Source organism: Camelus bactrianus, chromosome 3 (genome assembly GCF_048773025.1).
Source record: "Camelus bactrianus isolate YW-2024 breed Bactrian camel chromosome 3, ASM4877302v1, whole genome shotgun sequence".
Taxonomy (NCBI): domain Eukaryota; kingdom Metazoa; phylum Chordata; class Mammalia; order Artiodactyla; family Camelidae; genus Camelus; species Camelus bactrianus.
Genome location: NC_133541.1, coordinates 116482716 through 116496689, shown reverse-complemented (window position 1 = coordinate 116496689; position 13974 = coordinate 116482716). Strand labels below are relative to the sequence as shown.

General features: G+C 35.7%; 1 protein-coding gene and 1 long non-coding RNA gene across 3 annotated transcripts in view; one reads left to right on the top strand and one right to left on the bottom strand.

The window, feature by feature from the left end:
* The window catches only part of LOC141577123 (uncharacterized), a 99391-nt gene that overhangs the window by 15490 nt on the left and 69927 nt on the right, over positions 1–13974 (top strand). The gene's annotated exons all lie outside the window — the stretch shown is intronic.
* GCSAML (germinal center associated signaling and motility like) overlaps positions 1–13974 on the bottom strand; it is a 31415-nt gene that overhangs the window by 9010 nt on the left and 8431 nt on the right. The window contains exons 1-3 of one of the 2 annotated variants that reach the window (XM_074361062.1): positions 8226–8361; positions 4812–4871; positions 1459–1508 (exon numbers count right to left, since the gene is read on the bottom strand). In XM_074361062.1, the coding sequence (XP_074217163.1) occupies positions 1459–1501 (43 nt within the window). In that variant the 5' untranslated portion in view covers positions 1502–1508; positions 4812–4871; positions 8226–8361. Of the gene's footprint in view, positions 1–1458; positions 1509–4811; positions 4872–8225; positions 8362–13974 lie in introns of those variants that run through there. The other variant, XM_074361060.1, reaches the window with a different exon arrangement.

Sequence of the window (13974 nt, the reverse complement as noted above, 5' to 3'; positions counted from 1 at the left end):
GGGGTTGCTTTCAATCTGTAGATTGCCTTGGGTAGTATCATCATTTTAACATTATTTCTTCCAACCCAAGAACGCTGGTATATTTTTCCATCTGTTTGTGTCATGTTCAAATTCTTTAGTCAGTGTCTTTAAATTTGTGGTTCAAGAACTGATTAAGGGACCAAGGAGACTGCCCTGAAAGAATCTTCTTTATATTTTGGCCTTAGTAAAGGATGGCTAGGTCTTGGACAGTTTCTCAGATTTAATTCGGTGGCAACTTTGATTGCATTTACTGTTGGGATAAGGTCTGTTTACTTCACTAAAGCAACAGAATGACAGATATCTAGATACATTTGCTTTCATGTGGAGGGACACCAGTGCTGCTTCATTGGTGTGTCTCAGAGCTTCATCAGTTTCTGTCTCTCTGTCAAAATCTGAGTTGCACAAACATTGATCATTTCATATATCCACAGGACATACTAATGGTCTACTACATGGAGAACATAAGGCTGATAGGTCCTAGTGAACGGAAAGGAGCAGGTACCTCAGGCCACTTTAAACACATAGGTTGCCAAAGGAAAATGAAAGAATCTGCACCTTACGGAAGTTTGAGGGGGGTTAGTAGCCTGAATTATTTCAGGATAACCACATTGGATTCAACTTGCATCTCCTCTTCTTATAAATCAAAATAGCACAATATTTGATGAGCCTCTTAGAATTTCGGTAAGCTATATACCAGTTGGAATTAGGCCCAGAAAGAGAGCATCTCTTGTGATAAATGATTAATTAGTTACAAAATTTGATTCCATAAAATATTAATGAAATAAAGGAACTCTAGTAAAACTGATTAATCAAATAATAGAAAATCTGCATGTGCACACGTGCACACACACACACACACACACACACACACACACAGAAACAATGTTAGAAGTCAGAGGGCATCACTATAGATCCTGCAAACATTAAATACATACAAAGATATGATGAACAATTTTAAGCTAAGGGCTTCTGAATTTTAATTGAAAAGGACAAATTTGATAAGAAATGTAACTTTCAAATCTGACAAGATGAATTAGAAAATGGAGATAGTCTATAACTGCAAAAGCATTTACATCTATATGTTAAAAAATTATTCACAATAAATATGACCTCCCCTAGATGATTTTTACAAGAAAGTTATACCAAAGAGTAGAAGAAGTAAAATCATTCATACACAAATTCCTCAAGAGAGTAGAAAGATTCTAAATCTGGGTCACCTAAGAAGCACTGGCATCTTAGATGTACCCAAGAAAGGGTAGCACTGGATCGTAGAGAAGTGGCCAGCAATTGAGAACCCAAACAGTGGAATGTGGTGTCAAAACAAATGGAGGAAGGAAGAATTTCAAGAGGGAGATGTTGAGCAACATTTGTAAGTGCTAGAAATAGAGAGATTTACAGCATCCCTAGTATGAGAAATATTCTGAAGCAATGACTTACTTTTCTTATCTTGACCTTGATTTTCTCTCTCAAGTGTAGTCATTTCCTGCCTACAAATGAAAGAGATAATAACATGAGACACTCCAGTTCTCAAAGCTAAAATTGCACTTGAAAGGAATGTTTCTTTGCTCTTAACCTAAGGTCATTGCTAGATTACATTTCAAAGGTTAAGTAAAATTAAAAGCCTGCTTACTTTGTCTCTTTCTGAAAAAGTATGAAATATAGTTAAGAACACCGTATTATATAATTGAAATGGCTAGAGTAAACCTTAAACGCTCTCACATAAAACAAGGCAAATATGTGAAGTGATGGATGTGTGAATTACTTCAGTCGAAAAATACTTTCCAAATGTGTACATATATCAAATCATCAAATACTCTAAATATCTTAAAATTTTATATGACAAGGTACTTCGGTAAAGCTGAAAAAAGAAAAACCACAAAAATCTAGGATAAGAATGATAAATGTGAAGAACAGACTCCATAATTTATGAAACTTTAGGAATTACTAAATTCTTAGACCATGCATATTGTATATTATCATAGTACAGAGAACATATGTGCAGTATGGTGAAATCAGGAATGATTCAATGAAGAGTATTAAAATGCAATTTGTTTCTCTGCTATTCTTCATGAGAGAGTACATATCTTCAAAGACAAATGAGAAGTCTTAGAAATTCTAACTGCCAACTTGCAGTGACAGACATTATGTGGGCTAATGATGAGAGAAATAGAGATTATTTCCATAGGGACACAATTCTTTACCAAACAAGAGAAGAGACAAAGGGGCTGGGGTTGCCAACACATCACCTTTTGTTTGCTTCCCGGACTGCTAAACTTGAGAGGAAATATGGAGATAACAAAGGATACAACCTGAAATGACCTGTCCACCGCAAAGAAGGTAATACACACAGAACAGAGATGTGCCCAGGGCAGAGGGAGAATACTTGGTGAGGAGGCAGTCTGAGATTCATACTAAAATCAAAGCCTGAATCTTAAGTTACTTCTCCTCTGCACCCTCCCCAAGCAAATGCCCAGGTGGACACATACATATCACTTTATCTCAAAAATGACCTGCATAACAAACATAACACAAAAATAGCAGAAACAGTGTATTAAAGGCAGATAAAGAGTGATTGCCTGTTATTAAATATTAAGAATAGTAAGACATGGAGAGGGAAAGTGGGCCAGCATAAATCAGGAAAACAACTGAAAGAAATGACAACATTTTAGAGAAATTAAAACAGCATTAAAAACATGGAAAAGTAAAATCAGTTCCTCTAAAAACAAAGCAGGAGCATGTAAAGCACACTGGAAAATTAAATGGTATAAAATGAGGAGGTCAGGTCGTTAATTATGAAAAAAGAAGGCCTAATATAAACATAGTTGTTATTTCTGGAGGTGAGAACCAAACAAATAAAACAAAAGTGTTCAAATATATAAAAATAAAACTTAAAGACTTGGAGCTGAATATTGATTTTATAGGGAAAAATGCACAAATCATATGGAACATTGTTATGTAATGCCTTCTGAACTTCAAGAATAAATAATGAATCCCAGAACATCCGTGGGGAAAACACCGCAGATAAGAATCAGAAAGTTGGTTCTATAACATCACCAGATACTTGCTATCTCCTTTCCAACCACAAAATGTAAAGGAGAGTTGCAAAGAGTCACAGGGCAGGCATAGTCACTCTACTGTTTCTACTTTTTCCTTTGTGCAGAGAAAGCAGATACGAAACACGTAGGAAATTACTGATTCCTGCAAACATTGTTTCACATCACCAGCAAACACCTAGGCCTTCCTCTCAATCCCTCATCCTTTTATGCTTTGTAGCTGCAGGAGGGGCCATCTCAGAGGTAGAAACGCAGACCTTGAAATGAAATGATTAGGAAAGAGGTTGAGTGCAAAGATATGAAAAGCCCATGACCGATAAGCAAGTCAGGGTGTTTCTGTTCATCTAAGCCAAGGCAAGATACCGGTGTCCAGATATAGATTGTTTTTTTCACTGCTTCTTTTTTTTTTTTTTTTTTTTTTTCCTTTTTTTCCATTGAGTGTCTTGTGAGGGTTGGGCAACAGATAGGCACTTACGAGTCAAACAGTGGTTAGTGCTTTGACAAACACATGGCCTGTAGAGGAAGATGGACTATAAAAAGCTAAATTAACAAATATAAAGTTACGAGGGAGGAGTAAATAGATGGAGCACAAGAGATTTTTAGGGCAATGAAAGTATTCTATATGCTACTATAGTGGTGGCTACATGTCATTATGCATTTGTCAAAACCCATAGAATGTACAACATCAAGAGTGAACCTTAATGTAAACTATGGACTTTGGTTGATAATAATGTGCCCATGTTGGTTCATCAGTTGTACCAAATATGCCACACTGATGAGGGATACTGAGGGTAGGGGAGTATATGTGTGTGGGTGGGGAGGGCTATGTGCCAACTCTATTTTCTGCTCAATTCTGCTGTGAACCTGAAACTGCTCAAAATAGTCTATTAATAAATAAATTATATGTATGTGTGTGTGTGTGTGTGTATATCTAAGGTCTAAGGTCTAAGATATATATATGCATGTATGTATGTAAAGTTACAAGTTAAGATAAAGGCATGGCAAATATAAGTGGGGGAGGTGGGGTGGGCAGTGCAGGAAATCCACCAGGTGTGGAAAAAGCATTACCGCATAGTCTAGTCAGGGAGATTTTTCAGAGAAATCACAAGAGCCAGCATCTCCAGTAGAGATGACATCAAGCCCAAGCAAGGAAAACAAAAACCATGAGCCCTAACAGAGCTGTATGTACCAGGGTCCTGAGGTGAAAATGATTGATGGCTTGAGGAGTGTGACTCCCTGGGGGATAATGGGTGAGCGTGCAGGGTGAGAAAGGAGATTGGAGAGGTACACAGGAGTCAATCCTCATTGAAGCCCCAGGTGAAGAATTTGGATTTTATTCTGGATGTAATAGAGAACCATTAAAGAGTCTTAAGGGAAAGTCATAATTAGACATATATTTCCCAAAGACTATTCTGGCTAAGCATAAAGAATATGGTAAAAGTGTGGTCATTGCAAATAGCCAACCAAAGCCAAACATCTTTTATTTCAGCTATACATTCATGCATTTGCTTTATATAGCTATTAAAAAACAAAATATGTACACCCACTAATACCCCATCTTTCGTGTTTAGATAGAGTCCCCATCCAACATTCTGCGAAGGTCTTAGAAGCAATCACCAAAGAATTGGATCATTGTGGTTCTAAGAGGTCTAAGATAAGGTGTTAGCTCTCTTGGGACAGAGATTCTGGAAGTTAATCTTTGGGAGAGGGAAATGCTCTGATATGCTGTGTTCTTACCGTTTACTTTTCACATCTGGGTTCTCCTTCCCGAGCTGCTTTTGATTGTCTTTCAGGCAACTATAGGAGAACACAAAGAAAGAGACTGTTACCTCCCTCCAAATATTTTCATCTCCTTTTCTAGCTTTCCTTGCCATGAAAACCAAGCCTGCCTTTCCATTTTGTCAAACTTCTCTTTTCCTTTGAAATTGGCAGTCGTAGTTACAGAATGCAATTTGGAAATTGACCACAGGGGCCAGGCTGATGATGGGGCAAAATGTCTGTAGTGTGATCTTTGATCTCAACGTCTCATTTTTAATAATCAGGAAAGTTCCAAGGTTGTAACTGATCATAATTGGGAATGCAAGTTTCCTGAGTCACCAGAAGAGGTAGGAGGGGACAAAAAGGTAGAAGGACCTTAATAATGGGGAGGTGCAGACTCTCCATTGAGCCCAAGTAGCATCAGCAGCTTATGAACATCCATGTGTAGTAGTAGGACTATCGACCCTGGTCCTGAGCCAGACCAAGGTCCTCCAAACCCTGCTGTCTTGCCATCCATGTACATATAGGGCAATGTAATCTTCACCAGTATTCAAGAAAGTTTGGGGGGAGGGGATAGCTCAAGTGATAGAGCACTTGCTTAGCATGCGCAAGGTCCTGGTTTCAATCCCCAGTACCTCCTCCAAAAATAAAAGTAAATGAATAAACCTAATTACCTTCCCTCAACAAAATAAATAAAAAAGGAAAAATTTTAAGAAAGAAAGAAAGGAATTTTTGTTGTACATACTACTCTTAGGGTTTTCCCAAAAATTAAAAATCATTCTTATGAGAATCAAACACAGACTGAATGATGAAGTTGTGACCAGAGTGACAACGTGATTACACTGTGGTTATGCAACAGTTAGCAATAGAGCCAGGCTCATAATTCAGTTAATCAAATCTTTCACTACACCTGTTGTACAACAAGCATAGCATTACTTTGGTCTTTTTCCGCTGTCATCAAATCCCCAACGTTGGTCTCTTGTCCTGTTTCTATATAGGGCTGCATATAAAATATCTCAGACTATGAGCTTCACACTTGTTTACTGGCTTTATTCAGAGAAGTCATTTCCTCAGTGTTGGTGTTTACAGTTAAAGAAACATTGTTAGATATTGACATATAGGACCACTAAGCAGGGAATAGAATTTGTTAAATACAAAGTAAATCAGATTTGCAGAGGAAGGGACCCTTTTCTTTTACAGAATATATTCTGTTATAGAGATTTCTGGATAATACTCAAAAGTGGTCAGATTTTGATACAATGATTATTAGTAGGATAGATTGTAAAATCAGGTAAAATTTAATTTCAGCATCGCCGTCTTCTGTTCTTTTTCTGCCTTCCTAGAGTCCAGTTTTCTCATGATTTCATTTTCCTAAATTGGTCAATGAAGAAAGAATCTACTAAAGTAATTGTCCTTGAGGTTATTAATGATTCACAGATTTAACCTTCCAAGGGATGTTTGTATTTTAAAGTTTAAAAAAAGTAGGAGCATAAACTTCTTAACTTAGTAGGAACCTAGTTAGAGTTTGATGTCATTAATATTACTGAACATAACTGGGCATTAAATTCTGCTGTACATGAAGTAAAAGATTTTTTTAAATCAAGCAGAATTCAGGTAACATCAGACATTGGTGATATACAAAGATTTGTTGACTGAATTAATAAATTATCAATATTCTATCATTAAAATAGCAGATACTAAGTTAAGCCTAGAAATGTATGTTTGCCAGAGTACTGAGATAATGGCTGATTTTTCCATATTTTAAGACCTACATGTAAGATCCATAACCAAAAAATTCCTAGAAGGGAATATAAGCAGAATACTCTTTGACATAAATTGTAGTAATATTTTTTGGATCAGTTTCCAAAGGCAAAAGCAATAAAAGCAAAAGCAAACAAAATGGACCTTATTAAACCTGAACATTTTGCACAGCAAAGGAAATCACTGACAAAATGGAAAGACAACCTACAGAATGGGAGAAAACATTTCCAAATGATGTGGCCGACCAGTGGTTAATACGCAAACTATATAAAAAGCTCATACAATTCAGTATCAAACAAACAACCCATCAAGAAATGGGCAGAAGTTCTGAATAGATTTTTTTCAAAGAAAACGTACAGAGGGCTAACAGACACATGAAAAGTTGCTTGACATCACTAATTAGTAGAGAAATGCCAATCAAAGCAGCAATAAAATATCACCTCACACCTGTCAGAATGGCTATCATCAAAAAAACTACAAATAACAAACGTTGGAGAGGATGTGGAGAAAAGGAAACCGTTATACACTGTTGGTGGAAACATAAATTGCTGCAGCCACCATGAAAACCAGTATGGAGATTCCTCAAAAAGCTGAAAATAGAACTACATATGATCCAGCAATCCCACTCCTAGGTATATATTTGGAAAAAAACAAAAACACAAACACTAATTCAAAAAGACACACATATTGCAGTGTTTATACAACATCGCTATTCACAATAGCCAAGAAATAGAAACAGCCTAAGTGCCCTCAACAGATGAAAGGATATAGAAGCTGTGAGACATACATATTTATACTATATCTACTCTGTCATCTAGATAAAATGGAATATTACTCAGTCATAAAAAAGGATGGATTTCTACCATTTGCAACAAGATGGACGGACCTAGAGAAAATTATGTTTAGTGAAATGTCAGACAGAGAAAGAGTCATACTGTTTATATCACTTATATATGAAATCTAAAAAATAATACAAATGAATATATAGACAAAACAGAAACCAATTCACATATACAGAAAACATTCTAGTGGTTACCAAAAGGGAGAGAAAAGGGGGAGGGACATGTTAAGGGTATGGGATTAAGAGAGATAAACTACTATGTATAAAACAGATAAGCAACAAGGAGATAGCACCGGAAATTATAGATACTTTCTTGTAATAACTTTGAATAGAGCATGATCTATAAAAATACTGACTCACTATCCTGTACACTTGAAACTAATATAATGTTGTAAATCAGCTATACTTCAATAAAAAGGAAATCAAAACAACAACAAAAAGCACATGACAATCAATAAGGTTTTATACCAAACAGGGTAGATCATCAGTACAAAGTCTATTAACATAATTTACCACCTTAGAATCTAAGAAAAAAAATTACACGATTTTCTCAATAGTTTCAAAAAATCCATTTGCTAATATTGAGCCCCATTAACAATAAAAATCCTCATAAAATGTAAGTTTGAACTTCCTTATTTTGATAAAAGCAATCTATCAAAAACATACAGCAAGGTTAATAAAAACGAAAGAAGAAACAGGTAGGCTTTGCAAGAAATGAAAAGGAAGAGAAAAATCTTTAACTTTATAGTTGATGTGTTAACTATGTAGAAAACCCAGTAACATTAACAAACCTTTAAAATAAATGAGAAAGTCAGCAAGGCTGGTGGACACAAAATGACCTTACAAAATTCAGTAGCACTTCAACAATACCAGGCTAGAGAATAATGTACTTCATAGATTTGCTGTTTTAAATGGTATCTCGAAATCAACCTAACAAAAGAATGCAAGAAAAAAACAAAAATTACAACTCTATTAAAACACATTAAAGAGTTGAATAAATACAGTTACAAACAATTTTTGATTGGAATAGTGTATTTGCATTAACATCGCATTTTTTGCCCTCTAGGTAGTCAACGTTATCCCAATCAGAATTCAAAATGGCACTTCTGATAAAATTAACAAATTAAGTTTTTAATGAGTATGGGAGGGAAAAGTCCTCAAAGAGCTAAATCAATTTTGAAACGAAGAGTGATGAAGAGAGCAGGTTCTGGACACAGTTGATGGGCAATGTCAACATCTATTCTACCTTCTTTTCAGAGAAAGGAAAGCAATTACCATCTTCCTCTGACTCACTTGCCACCAATATTCAAGCTGCAAATTAGGTGCTGCCCAGAGTGAGAAGAGGCCTTTTTATGGCTCTTCCTCTGAAAATCAGGCTCACAGAGAGGAATTTTCTCCACATAAACATTCTGGTGTCCATTCTCCAGCCTCATAGACATTGTTGGTAGGGGGTGCAGAATTCTTAAGTGGACAGTCCTTCTAGAAGCCTCCTGGGCAGGAGGAGCTCCCCTCAGTCAGTTCTGTAGGGTGAGAGTATCTTTATAAGAGGCCCAGCCTCAAACCTACAACTTGAGTCATTCCAATGATTTTGTAAGAACCAAATTCTTTATATTAAAACCCATCTGACTGGGGGAAAAAAGCTGCTCTGTCTTGTATTTCTTATGTCAAACCTCTATGATGTCATTGAGGATAACATCACACCAGATACCAAGTCATACTACAAAGTCATAATAATAAAAACTGTGTGCTGCCAATAAAGATATAGGCCAATTTTTTTTAAATTGAGTACAAAGAAACAGAACCATCTATATGTAGAAACTTGAATATAATAAAGAAGGAACTACAGTTCAAAGAGAAAAGAGTGGCTCTACTAGTAGATGAAATCGCAAAGTGTGGCTTAGTATGAGAGAGAGAAAAAAGCAAAATTCCTAATTTAAGCTATATACTAATAGGGATTGATGATGTAAATAACAAAGTCAATCAAAGAAATGTCAGAATAATAGCTTTGTCATATAAGAATGGGGAAAAACTTCTTCAGTTCCACTCCTAGGAAATTACTCAAAACACATATCCACAAAAGCATTTGTACGTGAGTATTTTTAGTAGCTTGATTCATTATAGCCAAAAATCAGAAGCAACTCAAATGCTATGAATGGAAGAATGTATAATCATAATCTTGTATCTTTGCACATAAATAAACTCTGGAACATTAAAGAATAAAAAAAGAATGAACTTTGGTACATGCAATGTGGATGAATCTCTTTCATTAATGTTAAGTAAAAGATAAATGCAAGAGTATGTTCTTTTGTATGGGACCATTTACAAAATGGCAAACATGGGAATAGAAATCGGAACAGTGTTTGGAGGTGACTGACTGACAAGAGGCATGGAAACTTTCTGGGATAATGAAAAAATTATATATATTATATATATATATATATCATGATTGGGGTACCAGTTATATAGGTATCCACATTTGTAAAACTCACGTCTTACACTTAACATTTGCTTGTTTCACTATATGCAAATTTTGCTTTAATATAGAAATCAATGAAAGGAAATTTAATTATTTTGAAAGCACCAAATCACGAACCATGAGGCAAAAAGATGACAAATTCTATAATATCAACATTTAGGATTTCCAGTAAATAAAAAATGTAACTAATATATAGATGCTCAGTAAGAACAGGTATTTGTAATAGCTAACAGAAATTCTTTGTGTGAGCCAACATTAGTCAGTCTCCTGAACCTCCTCCTAGTCCCATCTATGCACTTCCTTGTAAAATCCAGTTTTAACAAGAATCTTGCTATGAAACTTTTACTAGAAACCTCGCCCCTGATAGCTCAAATTCTTCATCCTCCACCATCCCCCAAGTAATATCTGATCATCCCGGCCTGTCTTCAGCAAGAATTCACTCACGTTGGTTTAGCCGAATCACCTTTATCCCTATTTCTTCTTAGCAATTTTTCACCCACTGACCACCCCCCCAACTCTGTTCCATAGTTATAAATCCCCACTTGCCCATGCCATTCTTGGGGTTGAGCCCCATCTCTCTCCTAGACTGTAAAATCAGGTCTTCTTTGCCATCTTTCACATGTGTCATTGAGTATTTTTTACTTTAACTTGGTTAACACTCAAGAGGTGAGTCTGCAGTATTCAAAAGGTGCTTGCTAATCCACAAGAATGCAAGAAACCAAATTAAAAAAAAAAGATGAGTAAAGGATTTGAACAGTAAACATTTGAAAGAAGCTTTGGTGCCTAACGAGCATATGAATAAATACAGAAAATCACCAACAAACAACCAGAAAAATGAAAATTAAAATAGCACTTGGATACAAATTTATATTAAAATGAATGAATGGCAAAATTAGGAAACATGCGTATTCCAAGTGTAGGAATGGATGTGGAGATTCAGAAGCTATCCAGAAAGGGGGAGTAGAAGGTGCAGCCTCTTCTTAGAAAAGAAACAGGGTGTATTCCAGGTCACTCCTTCCAAAGGGATATAAGAGGTGTGTTCTCAATGTCCACAGAAAGACTTTGGTGTGAGGGTTGGCAGTGAATGAATGGTATGAAGTGAGTGCAGATAATGAACACGCAGAAGCAGCTACATAGCAGATGCACTTACTCTAACAATTATAGATCTCAAAGATATTGATGAGTAAAGAAAGTAAATAATAGACTCATCTGACATCATATTATCATTTGTATGTATTCAAATTTTAGATAAATAGATCCATTCTCCCTAAGGTTACAGGTGAAATATGCTAAAATTGATACTTATGGGAACAGGAGTGAGATTGAGAATCAGGGAGGAAGGAGAAAAAATAGTGAGAATGGTCTTCCATAGGTGAAAGTTGATAATAGGTTAAGAACTGCGGAGTATGCAATGGACCTTTAGGGCATTATGCTAAATAAAAAAATCAGACAGAGAAAGACAAATACTATATATGTGATCGCACTTCAATGTGGTATCTTAAAGTCACCAGCACATAGATACAGAGAAGAGATTGATGGTTGCCAGAAGTGAGGGGTGGCAGGGAGTGAGAGAAATATGTGAAGGTGGTCAAAAGGCACAAAATTCCAGTTATAAAATAAGTAAGTCTTGGGGATGTAACGTACAGCATGGTGGCTACAGTTAATAACACTTTATTATAGATTTGAAAGTTGCTAATAGAGAAGATCTTAAAAGTTCTCATCACACACAGAAAACTGCAACTGTGTGAGGTGATCAATGTTAACTAAACTTACTGTAGCAATTATTTTGCAGTATAAACAAATGTTAAATTATTAGGCTGTACGCCTGAAACCAATACACTGTTATATGTCAATTACATCTCAATAAAACTGGGGAAAATAATAACAAATAATAAAATAATAAAGAATATAATATATAATAAACATTACATATTATATAATATACATTATAAAATATATAAAACAAATATATCATAATAACATAATAAATTAAATAAATAAGAACTAGGGAGTATGGTTAATTTTAAAAATAGGCAAAAGAATCTCATGACAGGGGCTTAAACTAAGGACATCTTACACTTGCTACCACTTTCTACCACGCCTCAGTTTCTCTCTTTGTGGTGATTTCCTTATTCTTTTCTCCACTTTTAAAGCACCTACAACTTTATTAAAAATTGAATGAAAATGGCAATACAAAATACTTCTCAGTGGTCTCAAGGACGAGTTAGTTTTGAAAATCTCTAGTCCATTCTTTATTTTTTTTTTTGGAAAACATAACAGCATCACCAAAATTCATTACATTCTACCGTTGCTTAAATATTAGCTAATGAGAATAAAGAGGGGAAGTCTACGTGATCACCTACATGAGGAAAATTCACCTGCTTCAGCCTTGGAACTTTGCCTCAGATGCTCCAGTCTCTAATGTCTGGCCAAGCACTTGGTGCATTTAAAATGTAATGGCAGAATTCATCTTCATTTGTAAACTAACTATACTTCAAGTAAAAAATAAATTAATTTTTAAAAAAGTAATGGCAGAATTGATGAGACGATGAATCAAGTTTGTCTTAAGGCCGATTTTCCTATATTTTGTTTACTGTCTCTGCTTTCTAAAGTCAGGGGCACACTAAAGCTTTATTCTCTGGGAAATATCCAAGGTTTTAATTTGATTATTTTAGTCCTGAGCAGGAATGCATGGCTTCTTTATGAACAGTTATAGAGATTCAGTTATGAAGATTTCTCCAAAAAACTTCTACAAGTTCTAAATCCATCTTGTCTGAGGAAATTAAGACTGTGTCTAATTCCACCAGAGGTAGTATAGATTTTCTGTTATTGAATCTTCCTTTAAACTATCACCTTTGAAATTCTGGGTCATAGAGAGATCATGAGATATTCAAGATGATCAAGAATAATAAAACTATCAATCTATAGTTCTAAAGTTTTTTTGTGCCATTATTAAGAAATTGTCCTATTATTTTTCATCAATTAGGGCCCGTTTGCATGATGTGTTCATAGGTACACACAAACTTCAGATAGATAGTTAGATGATGTAAAGGAGGAAAACTTATCCTCTGCTTTCTTTAGGTCTCTGGCTGGGCCTAAAATTAAATTGACATAAGACAGATTAACAGGAGAAAAGCATACAAATTTTATTTAATTTTTGCATATACATGGGAGCCTTCACAAGAGAATGAAGACCAGAAGAAACAAGCAGAACAGGAAGCTTTTATACCTTTTAGACAAAGAAACAAAACATCTGTGAAGAATTGACAAGGCAAAGGGGTTTGGGCTAAGGGAAATAAATGGTGACGATGTAACACGGTTTATTTATATAGCTTTCTTGGTCCTCAGTTCCTTGTCTCTGGTGATAAGAATTTCTCCCTTCCTCCTGGTACAGGAGAGCATGTTTCAAGTGAGCGATTTAGTTCATGCTTTCAGGGAAGAACGGAAAGGGTGAGGAGGTCAGAATAACTGTCCTGCTTCTGCTGTTTCCTCAAACTCCTTCAGCTTAAAATAGTCAATATACCAAGATGCTGCATTTGGAGGTAGGACATTGTGAACTCCATCACTGAGTAGATGGAGAGAAGATTCATACATTCTAAACGTAATGTGTGTGTCAGGTACAGATTTCCAGAAGAAGGAAACATTCCTGATTATCCATTTAATATTGAATCCTTTAGATGAGCAGCAGGCAGAAGGCTAACCCTGCATCCCCTCGGTCCCCTCAGAGAACCATCATCAGGCTTCACACCCTCCCATGTTCCAGAAGGCCTAGAGCACAGCCTGGATATACCTTCTTCTTGAAAAGAAGTCTTACATAAGTCCTCTCTCAAGTAAGCAGACAAGGCTTGCAAGCTTTGGCGTCTTGCTGATTTTGTGTCTAATGACTTAAACTGCCTCTGCTAACTGTGAGTCTGAAACCTTTGTGCTCTAAATTTCAAAACTTGTACAAATGGGGATAACAATGTCTCCTTCATTGTATTATTAGGAGGATTTAACCCAACTGTACAATATGTTTGGCACTCTTCAGCTGCTTGATAAATATCATTTCCTTTTCCCCTCAGTAC